Raw genomic sequence first — 21,966 nt, forward strand, 5'->3', positions numbered from 1 at the left:
TTCAGGTGACACAGTAGGTCATAGTTGTCACTAATTCCAAATATATTCATCCTCAAAACCCTCATCAACAAGGCTAGCATCTGTTGGACAGAAAATCCCCCTTGTTTTTTATTATAGGCTCATTATTTCCTCACTTTGTTCTGTCATGACTGCGGTACCACACTTACAGCCTAAAGCTGCCTTCTATTCCATCAAAGCATTACCACTGTGGAATTTTGTTTCTACATAGCCATAGCTTGCTGTCTTTTGCTAGCAGCTAAATATGCTCAGAAGAGCATGGTCACGTAAATATTGAGTGAAAATAGCTTTGGATGGGCTTTCTTTTCCACTGTGGCCCTGTCCAAGGTGGCAGGACGCACTGGCGTAAAGCAACAGTGGAAGGGTAGCTAGAACACTGAGGGGCCCGGCTCAGCTCAGTACCACTTGGTAGCCACTACGGCTTCAGATGCCACCTCTGCTGTCAGCATGTCTGATAGCTATGACTTGTCTGCATCTGGTAAGGGTAAAACTGAGATAAACTTGGAGGCCATAAAATTCTTTAATACCTTGTGTTTTGTAAAATCTATGGAGATTACCATTTATGTTTTAATTCTGGAGATTTGTCATAATTGCCCAGCAGCTCAGAAGTTGTATTTTTACCCGTGGTGGCTAGTCATATAAATTGCTTTCTTTCCTTTCCAGGAAATGCTTCCAGACGGCACACTTTTATTTAGAGGACAGTACATCTCCCCGAGTAATATCCACACCTCCAACACCTATCTTTCCGATTTCAGGTAATAACTTGAAGTGTGACCATGAGTAGCTGGTAGATAGTGAATGAAAATCATAGTGTTGGAAGGTTTGTCCTTAGTGCGGTACTTTGAAAATGGCTATAATGTGGGTTAGCAAATACTTGTGTTGCCCAAAATATTGATTACATCATCTATCAGGCACCCAGGTTTATACCTTATTCTCTTTAATGATGAACATTCTTAACTATACAGATGACATGGCAAAATAATTTATAATTGTTCAGATATAATATGTTAAAGAACATAAACCTTATAGCAATAAAATACTAGATAAGAATAATGCTGATTTCCAGTCATTCCCATTATTTTCATGGAAACCTAAACAGCAAAAGTCACACTAAATCAATGCAGTAAGAGTGGGGGAGGACAAAATAGCGAAAATAAGGGTAAAGTTTAGTTCTTCCATGATCATCTGAGTTTAAGTGAGAAAAGGTTTCCCTTAACTATGTTAGAAAAAAAACCCATGGAATGGTGGGGACAGAAGGAAAACATGAACACAAAGAATGTATGATTGCCTGAAATGCTTACAGTCAACATGCCAAGCAGTTGAATACCTGGGAAAACACTGACTAGGTTTATCAGAACGTACCTGGTTAACAAGGTACAAGAATCAGCAAGGGTCCTTTTGGTTAAGACACCCACTGACCCTGAAGTTCAGACCCTAACTAACATCACAGACACTTACTTTTAACATTCTGTGACATTTCAGAATGAAAAGTGAAAATAAAAAAAGGTTTTACCTAGAAATTTGTGAACTCTGAAAGAAGTGCTGGAGAAGAGAGGGTTAGACATGACACAGAGCCACAGACCCGGAACACAAATGGGGAAATTCATTTACACAGTCATTTTATTGCAGCCTCCTTTTAAACTGTCTGATACTCCACATGTCACTGCTAGAGGCCTAGATTCTGCATGATGTAATCTTCTGAAGTCACGTGGTTTAAGAAACAGGAAGAAACGAACAAACCCAGAAGCATTTCCTGGGTAATCCTCAGCAGCCACAGGAATTAGAAGTGTTTCATTCTTTTCTCATCTTTTATCAACTGTATGTCTTTAACCACCACTCTGTTCTCTCTTCCTAGTTTATATTAAAATTCTGTACATTTATTACAGTACAATGCAATTTCTCACTGACCCCCCCATTTAGAATTTCGAGGTTGACAGCTCTCAGTTATCTCTTCCATTTAATTTCCTTCACTTTTCAACACACCTCGTTTACATACCCCATGTGCATGGGCATTCAAATTTACCATATGATCCAAACACCAACATGGTTTGCTATTAACAAGAAATAAAATCATCTAAAATCAGAACCTAGTCCAGGAAATCCAAAACCCCATGTTCTACCTCTCAAAAAACTAGTGATTAAGGGCAGCTCTGCTCTTCATCTGCTTAGCTCTCAAAAGATGCACCCTTGACTACTCAATATGCATATTTTCGTGTAAAATCAGAAAATAAAAAGATGTGTTAGTCCCACTAATTTACACACCAGTCGTCAAAGAAATTACCAAAACACTTAACTGCAAATAAAATGTACTCAGTTTGCTTGTGAAAAGAGATTAGTGGTGCCAGATAACATCAATGGGTTGGAAGGAACTTTACTAGAAGAACTAAAGATTTAGATGTGACAAATGATTTCTGTTTTCTTGTCTAATTATAATAGCTACTTCCAGGCAAAATCCTTCTGTAGGTGTGAAGTTGGAATTACACCTTTGTCTAGTGTTTCTTAGGCTTAACTGGCTAATTTAATTTTAATATTCAGGTACACTCATCTGAGAGAAAGAACAGATGGATTCTTTTTTCTTTTGAAATCAACAAATTCTTGGTAACTGAAGCTTTAAAATATTAAATGGTCTAGATGCTAAACATCTGTTGATGTAAATAACTGTTTCTGGTGAAATGTGTTTGATGTTTCCTTGTCAGAGAATTCACTTGTGAAATTGCATACTGTGAACCAGTAATATGTTTAATCTTTCCAGGAAAAAAAAAAAAGTATTTCGAGGAAAAAAAACAACAGAGCCAGTTAAAATAATTTGGCCCCTTCATAATTAATTAACAGATCCAATGACTTTGTTTACATAGCATATTTTCAAGTCAGAATTCTTGAAATTTTACAGTTAAAAGTCCCAAAGGTTTTTGACATCATTGTTAATGAATAGTCTGCATATAAATGTTTTCTATTATTTATAGAGAGAAGGAAGAAATGTTTTCAAATGCAAACTTGTGACTATTAACTGTAAGACAAATGGTACAATTTTATAAAACTGAAATTGTTCTCTATATTGTTTCATCCATGGTAAAATTGAAAAGAAATTATTTCTGCATTTTTCTCCAGAATGTACATGCAACTCCCACTCATGTAAAAGAAAGGTACCCATAAAGAGATTGATAAGTCCATTGATAAGAAGTGAAGCTTTGGTGGTACTTATAATTTAACAGCGAAAATTAATTCTTTTCTCATTAAAGTAGGAAAGGAAAAGAGATTCCTGATCAAATTAGTATCATAAAATGCAGGTTATGATAGTAAATACAGAGAAAATTGGTAATTGCTGCTGTTTCATTAAATGCGGAAATTCAGATTATAGAAATAGTTGTACTTTGAAGTTGTTTTAGAAGAAGATATTTTATAAATCTGCATAAGTGGGAGTCTTGTTCAGTTCTGTTAAATTATCCTTTCTGAACTAATTTTTTAAAATTTACTTAGATGATGTTGGAGCAATTCCAATAAAGCACTTTCCAAAGCATGTTGCAGACTTACATGCAAGTAATGGGTTTACTGAAGAATTTGAGGTATGATTTTAATATATCTGTGTTAAATAATATAGAAATAGTAAATTTAAAAGATTCGGTAGCAGGCTATTTCTTGACCTAAAGACATTGAAACTATTTTCATTCCCAGCAAGAATATTAGTTCCATAATCACTTTTGTGTTTAGAAGAGGTGTTATGGTTATCATATCATTTAGAATATTGGTTTTTCATTTTAAAAGCCAAGTACTACTAGTGGAAAAATAAAAACATTGTTAATTCCCTCCCATGAAGTGCAGAACTCCAATATTCTTTTTAAAAATATGAATTAATAACACTGATTCCTTTTAATTTTCTAAATTATATAAATCAAACTAGTAAATTTCATGATTTTCACCAAAGTACATACAAACTCCTAATTTTAAGTATTATACCAGTGTAAATGCACAAGCAATTACTTTTCAAAGTATAATAAATATTATACAAGGTAAAATCCCATCTTCCTCTCAAGAAATATGCATTTCTAAAAAACTTGAACTTCACCAGTTTTTCTAGTAACATTCCATAAAATACTCTATGTAGAGGGACAGAGAAATGTAGTACAAATTCGTCATGACTCATGAAACTATCAAACAGATTTTTCAAAATAGAGTGTCATAATGCCAAAGTTAACAGTAACGACTACAAAAAAATAAAAGTTACCATGATTAAGCGCTCTTTAATACTCCTGTTACAGAACTAGGTGCTTTCATTCAACCTTCACCCAACTTTGGAAGTTACTTGTTTTTATTTCTTTTCATATTTCTGTCAAAATCAACTTCCACAGAAGTTAATTCACAAGTAATAAATAGCAGGGCTGGGATTCAAACCTAGCTCTGTGATTTTAAGATTCACGGCCTTCCGTTCCAGCAAGCAAGGGATCTTAGCCTCCCCATGGCTCCTCCCCTTTGGGAAGCAGTCCATGGCTTGTCTGTCTCTCCCTCAACCCCCAGGTGCTCTGGGTGGCCCTCCCTCCAAAGCACTTTGAGCTCTGGTCCTGACCAGAGCGTGTTCCACTGTCCCCATTGCACCCAGCAACTGCTTCCCAGGAGTCACTTTCACCAGGACATATTTAAGGAAGGAAAATGTCATAGATAGGAAAGCTTTAAGCAATTGAAAGAAGTAGAAATGAAAAGTGATATATTTTCACTAAATTAAAAGTAATAGAAGCCACTTCATTTAATCCTAAAAGAAATCTAAGTCATAGTTACATCGAATAAGAGAGCCGAGTGAGGTAATGACTAAATAAAGTGGTATGGTATAAAGAATTATATATGTATTACGTCACTTTTTTTCTTACCATCGTAGCAGTTACTGGGTGGTACATTAACTCATGACAACTGTCAGGCTCACATCAAACAAAATTGCAATTGAAAGTGGGAGAATCTGTCAAGGATGGGTCTGATCTTCCAAAAGTTAAAAATTATAAGTAAAAACAAACAATTTATAATAAAAGTTGTAGATAGCATGTGCACAAATGCAGATTCATAGTTTTCACAGCTATAAAGCCATTTTGAATATTATTAAGCAGTTTATAACACTTAAGTTAATAAAATGACTTCACATTTTTACTCAAAAAGTGTATTCTTAATTCCATGCCTTTAACTCACAGTCTGATTCGAGGAAACTTTTCATTAATTTAATAATTAGCTTAATAATAATGCTATACCTTTTCAGTGGCTCATATATTAAATTATTTTTAAAATCTAGGGTCAGAATTACTTTCTGCAAAAGAGGCCTTACTTGGAGAGAAGCTGGGCTGCTTGCTGATGAATCATATTCATATTTGGTTTATATACTTTCTGAAAAATTATAAGGCTTTTATGTTATACTACCTTAATACTAAATAATTGTAAATTCCAATCTAATATATTTAGATTTAAAAAAATATCTGGAAAGGATTTTAATTCATTTTAGAAGATAATTGGCAGAAATAATTTCTCTGTACCCATTGAAGTTTAAATTAAAAAGAGTTCTGCTAATTAGAGGTGTCTAATTAAATATGGAAAAAATCACACTATCTAAATTTTGTTTCAACATGACATAGTGTAGATGATTAAAAATTTTAGGAGATTTTTAAATGTTTTGACAGCCCTAAATCTGTTACAGGCCACCTAATAGGAAACTGTTTGCTCTTTAAAATTACACTACAAGGATGTGTCACTAATTCAGAGTTCCAAATAGCAACTATAGTGGTCAAATAAAATTACATTTGGATATCAGCAAATCTGATTACTATGACAATGTGTCATTGAATATATGTTTTTCTCATCTGAATTTTTAAAATTCATCATGTTATTGTACCACTGTGCCCTTTTATAAGTGTTTTTTCCTTTTACATAAGGTTAAGTCTCCAAATTGTTAGAAGTTTTGATTTGCATGTAACTGTTTGAAACATTCGATTTTGTTAGTATTTGACAAATGTGTTTATTGCATGATCATAGTTTTCCATTGTAAACCTAATATGAACACTTTTTTTTCTCATTTGTCGTGTGCTGTGGAATTTGATTTCTTTACTTTTTTGGCATTCATTTCCTCATTAGACACTGAAAGAGTTTTACCAGGTAAGGCATTATTTCACTGCATTTTCTTTTAGCCAAGAAATAGTTGTAACATGTTTAAAAAAAAATTTCTTTGGATAGACTATTTTGTTTGTTTCATCTTCATTACATTTTAAGGCACTTTGTTTGAAAGGATGAGTGTTAAAATGTGGCGCATACAATTTCTTTACAGGAAGTGCAGAGCTGTACTGTTGATCTAGGCATCACAGCAGACAGCTCCAACCACCCAGACAATAAGCACAAGAACCGATACATAAATATTGTTGCCTGTGAGTATATCCTTAGTTCTGACTTCGTTACGCTGTCATTGCTGAGCTTTTAATTGATGTCCTGAAGTCCTCTGACGGCAGCTTCAATGCAGCTGTTCCAGGACCTCTGTGTCAGGGAACGAGACTTGGGTTAGATAATATATCACATTATATCACTCCAGCTTAAATACATTCTGCAACTATTGGCATCTGTTTCCTTTAAACAAAAGGAACTCATATTTTAAATCCAGTCCTTTCTTCAGGTCCCCTGGACTGCAGTCTGTTCTAAAGGTTTGTGTCACTATTTATATTCCACAGCCCTATTTCCATTTGAGATCGACCTACTTTTAGGTGACTTTACTAACCAAGTGAGATTTTCTTCAGACTTTATTTTCTCCTTCTGCTCTTTTCCTCCCTGTCTTGCCATTCTTCCTGGGGTCTTCAAAAGGGTTAGATGGATTCCTTCTTTACTTTTATTTTCCTCTTAGCTGTTCTCTTTTTCTATTCAATGAGCATCTATCTGACTCTTTAATGCAAGTTGACATATTTTTTTCCTATGAAATTACCATCTTTGTTCCACCTTCTTGCTCATAGTTTGGTCTGTATTCACTTCTTCTGAAAAGAATAAGCAGTCTGCCCTGTGAAACTGCCAAGTTTCCTTCTACGAACACTTCCCTTTCTTATTGTGTAGTCCCCTCCAAATAAGTATTGTTTCCCTGTAGACCTGAAGTTCATGCCAGACTCCCCATTTCAGCATACTTGCGTTACCCCAGTACACTGTGTCTGAGTTACCATAGTTTTCAGCCCCATTCAGTTGACAGTGCAGGACCCGCACCCTGTGTTCTTGGACACCATTCTCCCACCTTCCTTTCGAGTAGCCACCTGAGGTTCTTTCTTGGAAGGGTTGTTTGCTATAACCATTCACAGAAACTTCCTGGGTCCCTCCTGCTGCCTGGTCTGCTTCCTCTTCCTCCGTCAGCCTCCTGTTCAGAGCATCTATGTTAACATCCTTCCTTAGCTTTCTGCACCCCCGATCTCCCTTCTCTCCTCTTGTGACGCTGCACTGTTCACAGCCCAAGTGCCTTCCTTTAGAAATCCACCTAGGATGCCAACGTTGGGTTCCAACCTCTATGAAATGCTTATTATCATCCCAAACCAGCACACTTCCTGCCTTCATCTCACCTCTCTTGACTCCTGAACTTCTCTTTCTGTGTATCTGTCTATTCTCACGTACTACATTAGAAAGCTTTTTGAAGGCAGAAACTCTTTTTATTTTTCTCTATCTTTGTCATCTCTGTATCCCCCAAAAGCCAACTAAAGTAAATGATATTTGCACTGATTTGAATTGTATTTGATAAATCATTATGTAATATAAGTGACCTTTATGCTGAAAAGCAACCCATCCTAGAGTGAAATATTTTCTTTTCTTTTTTTATTACAGATGATCATAGTAGGGTTAAGCTTGCACAACTTGCCGAGAAAGATGGCAAACTGACTGATTACATCAATGCCAATTATGTTGACGTAAGCATGTCTCAATTGAAATGTTTGTGGAAATCATATTGGATTATGAATTTATTACAGCATTGTGTCATACATATACTAGTGCTTAATACATGTTATATATAATAAAAAAATACAGATCAGCAGGAAGACATCGCATGACTCAAGGATTTCAGATTGAATAACACTGAAGCTGTTGTACTTGGTTCACCTCTTGGATGAGAGAGGGAATTCAGTTTAATCATGTATGTTCAATGTAGGATATATATACTTATGTATGTATGTATGTATGTATATTCAGGTAGGTGTATAACTCCTTAAATGTGAGGGGGCCAGACAAGTGCTTCTTTTGAATGGCCCATAGGTCTTAGCACAATTCTGTGTAGGTAGTAGATGATCAATAAATACTGACTGAAAAATTCCCAACTCTGAAAGGCAAGCACATGATTTCTAAACCAGGTATCAGCCTTTATTGTCTTGGGCAATCCTTAGGGGACCCAGCTTTGCAGAACTTAGTGGAGATCTCCAGGGACTGGAGAGCAATGACTACCTTACGGGCTCTCCACTGTGGCCGGTTGAATGTCATTAGAACTTAGTTATTTTCCTGACACTGACCCGGCAGCATAGCTGCCTTCAGGCTTATTCTGTGTGGAACAGTTAATTCAGAGAGGTGGGTACCAGATGCAAGTATACAGTGGCTTTGTTACAGGCAACCACTTCCTGCTTCCAGATGAGGCAATGGGTCTGTCAGACCAAACCCAGGTTTTGAAGTTTGAACTGGTTTTGAATCTCAGCTTGGGATTCAACTCCAGCTTTTGAAAACTTGAAAAGCCACTTAACTCCTCCAAGTTTCAGTTTCCTTTCCTCTTCTCCAAATCAGGGATGATGCTTCCATTTTCAATATAAATTACAGATTACGGCTAATGTTTATGAAGCATCTGAGACAATAGTGTGTGTTCAGTGAAGGAACAGTTTAGCATTACCACAAAAAAGCAGATAAGGAGAAAACACCAGAGGTTTCCTAATTATTGTAGACAGCTGAGACCCAGTACCTCAAATACATTTCAAAGCAGCACAGTTAAGGACCAGCATAGTAAATAGACTTGGATTAAATGCACACGGACTAAAGGTACAGAGAACAGTGGTTGTGTGTCAAAGCACAAACAGCTCTTTTTCTCTTTCTTCTGTTTTAAGAAAATCATAAAGAGGAGTTGCTATCTTCAGTAATACTGCCAAGTTTCTTCAGCTTTGCATGTTTCCTTTTGCAAGGAAAGAAATGTGCTGACCTTAAAAACTTAAGTATCACACAGTATAAAATGGCATACATGTCAGTTAGCAAGAAACATTTGCCATCTGTTTCTTCAGGGCTACAACAGACCAAAAGCTTACATTGCTGCCCAAGGCCCACTGAAATCCACAGCCGAAGACTTCTGGAGAATGATATGGGAACATAACGTGGAGGTTATTGTCATGATAACAAACCTCGTGGAGAAAGGAAGGGTATGTAGGTGACCTGTTACGGCATCCCCAAAATAGTGATCAGAAGGGCTTTACATTGATTTTAATTAGGAAGTTGCTTTTAATTAGCCATAGGAGGCAGCAAAAGTTACGAAAGCTCATCAGAATTCGTTTCTCCTAAGTATGACAGCTACCAAGTATGTCCACATTACAGGTCAAAAAGTCTCACTATAAATCAAGCTGTCTGATATCTGAATGCATTCTATGTACTGTGAGAAAAAGTAAGTATGTCGGGGCTCATTGAAAAGCGATGCAGAGCAAAATAGACTTGAATTCATGGGAGCTGGATTCTAGCCCTGACTTTATAGTGTCTCAGTACATCTGGCCTCAGTTTTCTCATCTGAAAGGGGTAGTTTAGACCAAATCATCTCCAGTTTCCTTCAGCTCTGCGATTCTATTTCTGGTCTCCTCTACGACTAATCTACAGTCACCTTGAAAGGAAAGAGTTTATAAGAGTGAGGGAGTCCATTCCCATCACTGCCTCAGACCTTTACAGATTTCAGGCATGACTCTTACCTTGAGCCTGTGTATATATGGAAATAGCATTTTTACCTTCTCTTTCGCAGAGAAAATGTGACCAGTACTGGCCTGCTGATGGTAGCGAAGAGTATGGGAACTTTTTGGTCACTCAGAAGAGTGTTCAAATGCTTGCCTATTATACCGTGAGGAATTTTACTCTAAGAAACACAAAGATAAAAAAGGTGAGTCCACAAGGGATGGACGTCATCAATAGAGTAATACATCCAGTCTTTTTTAAGTAACTGAACAGTACAACCAAGACAAGATAAAGACATTAAGAGTTCTTATCACAGCCCCAGTTCTTCTATCAATCCCAAAGGTTTTTCCCAAATCTCTAAATGCCAGCCATGGTTTGGGAGCCCGACTGGTCACATGCCTGTGGTGGCAGAGTCCCTGCCCCATGTGATTCACTGCGCATCAGACTAAAATGGTGGAGATTGACATAAGGGAAGAGGCAAAGGACAATGACTTAGATATCTGGGTTTTCCAGATGTATATAAATAACTAAAGAGAGGGAGACTGAGAGAGAGAGAGAGAGAGAGAGATTGATTTCTATAAGGAATTGACTCCAGGCTGGGAATTCAAGCAGTTTCTATGTTGAAGTCTTGAGAAGAATACCTCCTTCTTCAGGAAACCTCAGTCTTTGCTCTTAGGCCTTCCACTAATTGGATGAGGCACACTCATGTTATGAAGGGTGATCTGCTTTACTCGAAGTCTATTGATTTACATTATCACTCACATCTAAAAAATACCTTAGCAGTAACATCTGGTGTGACGGGTGTTCGACCAAACTACTGACCGCCACCACAGCCTAGCCAAGTGGACACATAAAGGAACCATTACAAATAACAGTGTACTTTTTCTGCTTCATTATGGACCACCAGCATCAAGCTACAAGTCCCATGTTGCTCTTCCAGGTCCTTGTGTGTGTGTGTGTGTGTGTGTGTGTGTGTGTGTGTGTGTGTGCATGCACATGCATGTGTGTGTGTTGCTATTAGCTGTCTGGACTCTTGCAGGGCTCCCAGAAAGGAAGACCCAGTGGGCGCGTGGTTACCCAGTACCACTACACTCAGTGGCCTGATATGGGGGTGCCGGAGTTCTCACTACCTGTGCTGACCTTTGTGAGAAAGGCATCCCACGCCAAGCGCCATGCGGTGGGGCCTGTGGTCGTCCACTGCAGGTGAGTCTCCGAGACGGGTTTCTAACCCCACAGAATTGCCTCTGCTAACAAAAAAGGGAATCAGCAGAACAAAGGTTTTGCCAAAATGGGAATGATTTTGTGAAGTGAGGGGAATGAAACTACATGTGCATTTTCATTGATCCCTAGGAGATGAGTATGCCTGATGCAGAATTTGATGGCTAAATAACTCAGAGCACTAGGTACTTTTATGATGTTTATTGTTCTCTTCATTGAATTGAATTTAACCTAAAATTGTATGAGGCAGGAGGAACAATGTTTTGTCATTAAACATCTGTTACAACATAATGTCGTTGGGTAAAAAGGCTTGAGATACATCATCTCTTCCTAGGAGTTAGCTGTCTGTTGTAGAGTTACAACACCAGGTTCACCTTGGAGAAACTAAAGCACACAGGTGTGCAGAATTTGGCAAAACACTTTGAAGCTGTTTTTAAACCACTTGGGATCAAAGTCCCTTTTTCATTTTCCTGAGTTCTTTCCAATGTAACACGTTCAAGACAACACATTCAAATGTGTTATCAGTGCATATTACCCAAGTACTTTAATTACCAAGACTGGGTTGATGAATGTAAGTAATGACATTTCAAAGAAAGAAAAAAAATACTTTCGAAGTTGTAGTCTTTTTCTGTTAAAAATAAAAACAGCAGTTAACATTTACTGAGCACTGAGTCTGTGTCAAACTCTATGATTACAAAAATCAATTGATTTCTGTGTACAGTATTTTGTCAAAGCAGGGTCTGTGCTTTTATAGAAGCAAGTGTTTTCCTTTGATATACAGCTTAACGGACACGTTCTAATTACCTATCTTAGGAGTTGTCTTTAGACAAAGTTAGGGAGACCTTTCTAGAGTTTTTTCGTCTGTTTGCCTGATGATGAGCTGAGGGAAACAGGAAGATGCAAGAAAAATAGCTCTGAAGGTCAGGGATTGTTTCTTAGCAATTGGAGAAGGGCCTGGTTTTGTGCAGAGCAGGTGCTCATTTTCCACTGTAGCACTTGGTACTTGCGGGAGCATCTGAAAACAGTCCCTGCCTATGAATTCTGTGCCTCTATAGAGGCTTTGAAGAAGTCAGTAGATAATGGCCCTTTAGAAATGACAGAAGGTATGCTTTATTCCTCATGATCTCACTGGAATATTTTCAGCTGAAAGCCTTACCAAAATCTTTTTCCTATTAACACGGAAACCTTTACACATACGTTTGCTTGGCAATACAGACCCGGGACCTTTTTTTTCCAGCATAGTGTGAAGCTGATGCCTTCATTTTTCTCAGATTAAATGTCTACATGTTATGCTCTGATATATATTTTCACTGTATAATATATGAGTAGTAACTGTAATCATTGGAAAGAAAAAAATCTCCAAAAGAAATAGGTTGCTTTGCAGTTTGACCTGTAGCAAAAATTTTTTCAAGGTAACTTCTTACTGTTATTGGAGGCATATGCTTTATTATGGAACTGTTGACAGTTTGGGATTGCTAAATTATTTACTATGTGGCTCATTTGTTTGGGCAAGAAAACTAGTTTAATTTTTGAGACAATCAGTAGTGACCTGTCTTCAAACTGATTTTGCGCTTGACATTACAGCAGTTGTCTCTTTTTGTTCTCTTCAGTGCTGGGGTTGGAAGAACAGGCACCTATATTGTGTTAGACAGTATGTTGCAGCAAATTCAACATGAAGGAACTGTCAACGTATTTGGCTTCTTAAAACACATTCGTTCACAAAGAAATTATTTGGTGCAAACTGAGGTATGATAAAAAGGAGAGTTTGTTTATCTAAAGGTTGGAAATGTCCCTAAAACGCTAAAGCTGGTTAGACCAGGGTTTCTATTACCAGGCTTATTAGTCTCATAGGGCTGTTGTGATAAAGTGCTACCAACTGGGTGGCTTAAAATGAGAGAAATGGATTGTCTTATAGCTCTGGAGGCTAGGAGGCCAAGTCAAGTTGTTGGCAGGGCCTTGCTCCCTCTGAAACCTCGAGAGGAGGCTCTTTATATGGATCCCATACAAGGAAAACCTGCAGGTAATGTTCTCGTCCTTGTCTTGCCAGGAACAGTATGTCTTCATTCACGATGCACTGGTGGAAGCCATCCTCAGCAAAGAGACTGAGGTGCCCGACAGTCACATTCACTCCTATGTCAACACGCTCCTCATTCCTGGGCCAACAGGCAAAACAAAGCTAGAGAAACAATTCAAGGTGAGCTCTGTTGGAAGCCTCTTAGGTGTCTCCACAGAACTGAATGTTTCTGCGTCTTCTCATTTGAGTCAACAAGGCGATGGCGTTGAAGCAGTGGCTTTGTACTGTTCTTTAAGTAGGCAACAAAGCCGTGCGGTGAATTTCAAGGAGAACCTTCATTTGGAACAGCAAGAGGAAAAGTTCTCAGAAGCCCTAGACTAACTTTTACAAATGCAGACTTGGTCCAAGAAAGGAGGGCACAGAGCATAACAGAAGGAGCAGATAGAACTTACAATACAGATGCTTTAAGTGCTCTTTTTACTTTGAAAAAAACTAGACCACTCGACCATGAGTGCCGTGGCGCAGGCTATTCGTGCTGCTCTTTGGAAAAGTCTGTCTCAACTTGAAGTCCCTGGACTAGAATAGGCCACACCAGAATAAAGCTTCTTCAACCCCATTTTCTCCCGTTCACCCTGTCACGAGGCAGTGAACCAGGGAGGAAAGCAGGTTTTGTTCGATATTGTACCTTCTGCAGTCCTAGCTCTCTGGCTTGCAGAAATCAGGAAGCAAAGAATTCAGAAAGTAGATGTTACTGGGCCCTGCAGCTGGGCTGGGGGATCTGCAGAGTCCTGGCTTTCCAGAGGAAAGGAGGCTGTTATCTTGTTTCACCTTATTCCCATCCTAACCTCTTACTTCCCAGGATTCTTAGACAAAACTGAGCCAATTTCTGAAAAAGGAATATCTAGGAAAAATGGGAAAGACCCTGGCAAAGCCCAGGAGAGTTAATGTTGTGAGTTTTTTCTCCCTTCTCACCCAGCCTGCAGCAAAGAAGATCCTAGTGACAGTGAACTCCCTGGTTTTTGCCTTCTCAGTCAGCATCTTTTGTGCTTTTGGAGAAGTGAAAGAAAGATCAGGGGTGAATGCTGAACTTAGAACCTGCTCTCAGGAGGACACAAATGTTTTATTCAGTCTAGCTTATCTGAGTCATAAAGGAAGACTTTAAGGAAAGAAAAAGTATGCAGTTCAGCTTCTAGAAACAGACCAAAGAAGTATAAAATATTAACAATAGATTGTTAGGATACCTTTTCCCTAATTAAAAAATATATATAAGCATTACCATTTTAAACAGAATTCTCCTTTAAGGATGATTTGCCTCATGCACAACTGCATAAAAGAATTGACATGGCTTATACTAGTAACCTGATCAGAATGGAAATAGCAATTATAAGCTCAAAATCTAATTAAAAAGAAAGATATTTGACTCTGTTTCCTGTTAACATATTATCTAGGGAAATATAGAGGTATGTGTATATAGAGGTAAGCTGTCCTATAAGACATAAGTCACTCAAGTTTATAGAAAAATTCCCTTGAAATAAATTATTTATTCATCAACTATTTCTGGGTAGTTATCCAAAAAAATGAAAACACTAACTCAAAAAGTGTCCATCTGTAAATGAGGAGATAAAGAAAATGTGGTCTACATACAACAGAATATTATTCATCCATAAAATAGAATGAACCTTTGTCATTTGCAACAACATGGATGAAGCTTGAGGGCATTTTGCTAAGTGAAATAAGTGAGACAGAGAAAGACAAATACTGTATGATCTCTCTTACATGTGGAATCTTAAAGATCAAAGAAACAAGCTCATAGATGCAGAGAACAGACTGGTGGTCTCCACAGGCAGCAGGGTGGGCAAAATGAATGAAGGGGGCTGAAAGGCACAAACTGCCAGCTATCAGATAAATCATGGGGATGTACTGTCCAGCATGGTGGCTATAGTTAATAATGCTGTATTGCATATTTGAAAGTTGGTGAGAGTAGCTCTTAAAGTTCTCATCACAAGAAAAAGATTTCTGTAACTGTATGATGATGATGCTAACGGGACTTATTGTGGTGATCATTTTGCAGTATATACAAATGCGGAATCGTTACGTTATACATCTGAAACTAATATGATGTTATTATATGTCAGCTATACCTCAACAAAAGAAAACATGTATTTATCAGACACCTACCACATGCCAGGCTTTTGTGTTAGATACTAGGATACAAACATGAATTTTAAAAAAAAAAGCACACTCAGCCCCTACTCTTAAGGCACTTAAAAGTAGTGAGACACACAGATAAGGAAACAGATACTAAACAGTGGGTAAGTGCTATTATAGAGGTAAAACAGGCTGATGTGGGAGTGAGATAAGGGTGCAACTCATCAGGAAAGAACTGCATGGGGTATATTTAAAAGTTGAGCACAGGGCTTGGTGATTTATTTGACTTGCTCTGAGGAGAGAATAGAGACAATCCTTAGTAACCAGATCCTAACTTGGGCAACTGGGAGGATGTCGTATCATTCGCTGAGATTGAAGACTCAGCAAGAGAAGGAACATGCTTGCTGGGAGTGGTGAGGGAGGGGATGGTGAGCTTTGTTCTGAACCCACCTCATCTTAGGTACTTACAAAGTGTTCCTAAACATATGTTGTCAGCAATTAAAGACTCAGTCTGAAGTATGAAAGAGAGGCCTGGCTTGGAGAAATGAAGTTGGGGGTGATCAGCTTAGAGACAATTACTTGAAGCCCTGGAATTGGATAAGGTAGTCAAAGTGAGGTGTTTAAATTAAGAAGGCTTGGAAAGGAACTTTTAAGAAAAATAGTAATTAAGCAATAAATGGCCAGCCCACCAAAGAAAAAGAAGAGGGCATCAGACTATAGGAGAAAATTTGGGACAATGAGATATGAAAGAATCCAGACGAAAATAGTGTTCCAAGAAAGAGCAAAATGCACAAAGGTGGAACATGCTAATGACATCAAATGTGAAAAGGACAAGGAAGGACATTGGATTTACCAGAGAAGCGATTTCAGGGAAATAAGCACTGAGGCCATATTATAGGAAGTTAAGGAGAAAATGGATTTGAGAGATTAAAGACCACAATTAGACAACTCCTTAAAAATGTTTGACTCGGAAAAGGATGATATAAATAGCTGCTAGGAATCTGAAGCTGGAAGGTAAGAGATTTGGTTTGTTTATTTGGGGTTTTCTTGTTTATGTTTTACTGAGAGACATCTGAGTTAGTTTAAAAACCTCTGGGAAGAGATTCATGGATGGGAGTGCTGGGGAAGGGGAGGACAGATCACTGTAAGGAACAGAGGTCCTGAAAAGTGCAGGGCAAGGATTCAGGACACGGGTAGAGAAATCAGATGCAGGAATCCCTGAGTAGCTGTGATATCAGGAAGTGCATGGGCGGGCTCCAAAGCTGGAGGCCAAGGGAGGTCTCTGGGGCTTCTACTCCTCTGTGAAGCAGGAGGTGAGTGTGGTGTGTGTGAGTGTGTGAGTGCCTGTGTGTGTGTGAGCTAGTGTGTGTGTTTGTACATACATTGTTAAATAAAAGTGTTAAATAGCTGCTGAGAAGAAAAGGAGTTAATCTCAGGGAATCTATATCATACTAGCCATATTCTCAGAACCTAGTACAATAAAATTAGAAATTGACCATGAAAACTTGCCCTAATAGAATCCAATATTTGGACAATAAAAATGTCTTAAGTAATTTCTATATCAAAAAGGAAACAAAATCTTTCGAATTAAAGGTCAATACAAGCACCTCTTAGCACAACTTGTAGGATACAGCTGAAGTTGTACCTGGAAGGAAGATTATAACCATAAACATATGCATTTGAGAAAAAAAATAAAAACAAGTGAAATAAGCATATCATATAAAAGTTAGAAGAAAAACAGTACACCCAAAGGAGACAGAAGAGTTGTAAGAAATTTAACAACTTTCCAAGTTAAATAGACAGTGAATTAAATGAGTTGCAAACAAATGCAGGTATTGTTAAAGACTGATAAAAAAGACCCACTGGTGGCCACACTGGTGAAACAAAAGGAAGGAGAAAGTATGCACGCACAAATAATAAGATAAAAAGCAGGGACATAATTATAAATACTTTGGAAATATGTAGAAAGTTTAGAAACAAACATGAATAATTTTCAAGAAAAATATAAGCATAATATACTCATAAAGAACTGGAATATCCAACTAGATCAATCACTATTAAAAGAATTGTTTTCAGTTGCCAAAAATCTCACTTCCAAAATACAATCGAGCTTAAAAGAATTGTCAGTTTTCTCAAACTTTTAAGGAAACGAAAATTCTAAATTTCAGGGTAAAATATCCAGATAGAAAGCAAACTCAACTATTTTACTGGACAAGTATAAGTTTGATACCAAAACTGTGCAAGTATGGTACAAATAAATGTATAGGCTAATCTCATTTATGAACTTAAATGCTAAAATCCTATTTAAAATATCAGCAACTCAAATTCAGCAGTGTATTTTTTTAAATATCATGAACAATTTACCTCAAAGCTCATTTCAAAAATGCAACCATGATTTAACATTAGAAAATGTGAACATACTTAGTTATGAGAATTGTATGGCCCTCTTAAAAGATGTAAAAACTATAGTCAATAAAATCCAGTACTGTTGCAACAAAAATTCTTAGTAAAGAGAAATAGAAGGAAGTTTTTTGCTTTATAGAGGCTGTCTACCATGAAACTACAATAAAAATCATAAAGAAAATTTAAACTTAGAAATTTTCTTAGTAGATTTAATAAAAGGCAAGAAATGCCATTACTGACACTGTTAATCAACATTGTACTGGAAGTCAGGTTAAATAAGAAAAAAATAAAACAAAATGTACAAAGGTAGAAAAAGATTTGCAGGTGGTACACCTGTCTATGTAGAACATCAAGAGAAACAAAAGTGAAGATATCACTTATTAGAACTCAACTCTTATTACAGTTCAACAAGCATATATATAAATCAATAACATTGTATTTCATTAGTTAAAATTATGAAAAACTGTAGAGTCTCAAAAGCAAACATAACAAAAGTACAATAAATGTATAGAGAACAATTATGAAACTGAATTGAAGAGCACAGAATTAGACCTAAGGAGAAATACAATGTTAATGGATGGAAATATTGTGAAGATGTTGATTCTCCTTAAATTAAACATGAAAGTCAGTACAGAACCAATCAAAATCCTAGCAGAATTTTTCATGGGAAATTAAGAACTGATTTAAAAATTAACATTTAGAAAAATGAAGAGCCAAAATATCCAAAGCAATACTAAAAGAATAAAAACCAGAAATTGTTGTACTACATATGGAAGACTTATTATGAAGGTATAATAACTAGTATTAAAAAACAGAAAAATCAGCCAAAGCAAAACCATGCATATGTGGAAATTGTTATGTGATAGATATAACACTACAAATCAATGAGAATCAATAAATGACACTGAGACATTTTCCATGAAGTAACAAGTAAAATTAGATCCCTACACATCTCTAACACTAAAATTATTTAAGGTGGATTAAGTACCTAAAGGTGAAAGCAAAGTTTTATAAACATTATAAGAAAATATTAGCAAATATATTTTGAAAACATCAGGGTAGAAAAGGACTTCTTAAATAACATAATTTCAGAAATCTTAAGGAAAAAATTAATTGGCTGTAAATGCGTGATTAAAGAGAACAAAGATAATATCAACTTTTTTAACAGATTATAGATTCACATTCAAGACATCAAAACCCCCTACAAATTAATAAATGACAATGAAGTAGAAATATGAAAAGACAGTCATCAAAGAAGAAATCTAAATGGTTAATGAAGACTGAAAATCACAAGCTCACAGTAATTAAGGAAATGCAAATCAAAACCATGGTCTACCACTTTTTCATCTATCAGACTGTCAAAGATTAAACACTGATGACTCCTGATTTTCTTTAGAAACCCTCACATGCCTGCATATTAAGAAATTACAAAGGCTATTTGTTGCTACAAAGTTTAGAAAAGCAACCTTAGAAATAACCCTCAACATTCACTAACTGGGAAGAGATAAATAGCAAATAGATTATTCATGTAATGGAGTACGTAAAGACTGAATAAAATCCAGCCATATACGTATATATGTACACACACACACACACACACACACATCATGCAGTTTATTCCCAATTGCAGCACGAGATTTATGTGGAGGACTTAAGAGAGTGCACACCACAGAGGAAGCCAGGAGGAAGATCCTTCCAATGCTGAAAATCAGACTACAGCATGTTCTCTACTTCTTCTGGCTATTCTGGTGAAGAACATAGATATGCTAGGGAGTTATTTTCTTGGAAAATAAGTCAGATATATTTATATTTAGTATCTTTTCTTGGTTGGGTTGAGTGTCTGTGTGTCTGTGCGTGCATGTGTTTGAACAACTTAAATGAAATTATCTGTATTCTCACTCCCTTTTTCAGCTGCTGAGTCAATCAAATATACAGCAGAGTGACTATTCTACAGCCCTCAAGCAATGCAACAGAGAAAAGAACAGAACCTCTTCCATCATCCCTGGTAGGTTAGGCTGAATCTTGAAAAAAAAGAATGATTTGGAGGCTATTTGACAATATTTGTACATCTTGGGACAAAAGCAATACACTCATATTTTTCTAAATATGCCTGATAACATAGCTGTTAAAATGGACTCTTAAACTGTGAAGTCTCATCTAAAAGTACAAGCTACGTAAAAAAAAAAAAAAGGTTAAAGATCAAGCAAACTCAATTTGAAACATGCAGCTGTGTTTTTCAACTAGTAGTGGAGGGATGGGGTAGAGCGCTGTGTGCATGATGGTTTACGGTGAATATTCTGTGTTCCAGTGGAAAGATCAAGGGTTGGCATTTCATCCCTGAGTGGGGAAGGCACAGACTACATCAATGCCTCCTACATCATGGTAAGTCAGAGGACTCACTGGGTCGGTTGCCTACCGGCCTGTAGGCACCAAAACCAGCATGGGCTGCCTGGGGCAGTGGCTGCAGACGTAGGCAGCACCACCGGCAGATGTAAGTCAGATCTGATGGCTGTGGACCCACAGCAGCAAACAGAGAACCAGCATTCCATGATATGGGCTGGGATTGGAGAACCTAAAGCAAGACAGATGAGTAAATGCAGGACCCAAACTCACCATTCAGGACTGATGAGTAGGTACAGAACATACGCTCGCCCATGTAAGGTGCTTTGCTTCACCACAGGCAGAGTGTCGAGCAGATGCAGGCACTGCAGCCTCGGCAAAGCCCAGTCTCGTGGGCATCCTCACTCCAGGTTTGCAACACGGCTCTTACCCTGGAACCTGGGCTCCTTTGGGGACCTGAATTTCTAAAGATACAATACTTTCCTTCTGTGTTTGGATCTTCTTTAGAGGGGTGAGGGCTTTAGTAGCTTCACCTTCATTTCCAGTGCAGGTCAGTCAGTCACAGCTTGGCTGCAGATGAAAGGGCCCTAAAATTCATGCCAAAACCACGGTTCTATTTATCCAGCAAAGAGCATATTTAGGAATATCCATATCCATCTAAATACATGCCATTCTTCAAATGAGCCAATGGGGATAGGAATAGGAGCTGAGAGGCCCCAGAGCAGAAGAACTACCTGAGCCATGATTTCAGTAAGCGGCAACAGGGGGACCATATTAATGCAATGGCAGGAGCTGTCAGGTTTCTGCAGCAAAGTCTGCAAGGTGCTTCCCTGATTCCTTCCTGGAGGGGCAGCCGGGTGTCTGGACACTAACAGTGTTCTGTTACAATAGTGGGAAATCTGGCACTTTGCCACTGGAACATGCAGAAAGTGAGAAATACAAACTCTCCTCTAGATTTCTACTCTGCTACTGTAGGAGACATGGTCCACGTGGCATCTCGATAAATCTGCTTTTAGAGGTGATAGCCGTGTACTGGGCACAATGCTTAACTGCTTAAGCCTCAATTTAATCCATAAAGTGGGGCTCACAGTACTACCTCATAGTACTGCTGTTTGGAAGAAAATGCTTAGTTGTGTACACAGGTATATAGAAAGTGCCCCATAAACATTGGCTATAACAGCCATGTTATTTATAGATACAACCTAAAATAGAAAGACTGCCTTGACCTAAGATCTGTTTGCTTATAAATGTGTTTTGAATGTTGGAAGTCGTATGCCAGGCCTCTCTCTACCTTCTCTTTGGTTTTGTAGGGTTATCATCAAAGCAGTGAATTCATCATCACCCAGCATCCCCTTCTCCACACCATCAAGGATTTCTGGAGGATGATATGGGACCATAACGCCCAGTTGGTAGTTATGCTTCCTGATGGGCAGAACATGGTAAGTCCCTCAGGTCACTTTTAGTACTTTCCTTAAAGGAGAAATAGTAAGTCACAACAGGCAGAAGTCTAGTGCACAAAGTGCTTTTTTTTTACCAACTATGAACTGACATTACCTGAGTTGCAACCACATTTATTCTAGGAACCTGGTTTGGTTATGCAATCTCCCAGGTCTGAAAGTGCTAAAACTATAGTTTTAAATAAAAACAGGCTAAAATTAACTTAACTTTAAGCGTTTTGCAACACCAGTTAAGAAAAATTAGTATTATAATGAGGAATGAAGTCAGTCCATCTGCTTCTGTTTACTTTTTTTAAAAATAAAACTTTTTAGGATATTTGGAGATTCCCTCAGTTTATGGGGATCCTTGGGAAAAAAGAAAAAAGACCAATTTCATTGAGGCTTTGCATATTCTTGACTTTAAGGTTAATGTCTTGTCTGTAATGTTAGAATGACCATTCTAAATGACCCTGGAAATTGTCGAGCTTTCCACACAGTTATCAA

The 21,966-nt window shown here is 37.6% G+C and overlaps 1 protein-coding gene across 4 annotated transcripts in view; it reads left to right on the forward strand.

The window, feature by feature from the left end:
• The window catches only part of PTPRZ1 (protein tyrosine phosphatase receptor type Z1), a 160,128-nt gene that overhangs the window by 131,279 nt on the left and 6,883 nt on the right, over positions 1-21,966 (forward strand). For 2 of the 4 annotated variants that reach the window (XM_036905647.2, XM_036905650.2), the window contains exons 14-26: positions 682-773; positions 3,496-3,581; positions 6,121-6,141; positions 6,311-6,407; positions 7,828-7,910; positions 9,255-9,389; positions 9,974-10,108; positions 10,943-11,106; positions 12,732-12,867; positions 13,169-13,315; positions 19,598-19,691; positions 19,995-20,068; positions 21,337-21,465. In XM_036905647.2, the coding sequence (XP_036761542.2) occupies positions 682-773; positions 3,496-3,581; positions 6,121-6,141; positions 6,311-6,407; positions 7,828-7,910; positions 9,255-9,389; positions 9,974-10,108; positions 10,943-11,106; positions 12,732-12,867; positions 13,169-13,315; positions 19,598-19,691; positions 19,995-20,068; positions 21,337-21,465 (1,393 nt within the window). The remainder of the gene's footprint in view (positions 1-681; positions 774-3,495; positions 3,582-6,120; positions 6,142-6,310; positions 6,408-7,827; positions 7,911-9,254; positions 9,390-9,973; positions 10,109-10,942; positions 11,107-12,731; positions 12,868-13,168; positions 13,316-19,597; positions 19,692-19,994; positions 20,069-21,336; positions 21,466-21,966) is intronic. The other 2 variants (XM_036905649.2, XM_036905651.2) reach the window with 1 other exon arrangement.

This window comes from Manis pentadactyla, chromosome 7 (genome assembly GCF_030020395.1).
Source record: "Manis pentadactyla isolate mManPen7 chromosome 7, mManPen7.hap1, whole genome shotgun sequence".
Taxonomy (NCBI): domain Eukaryota; kingdom Metazoa; phylum Chordata; class Mammalia; order Pholidota; family Manidae; genus Manis; species Manis pentadactyla.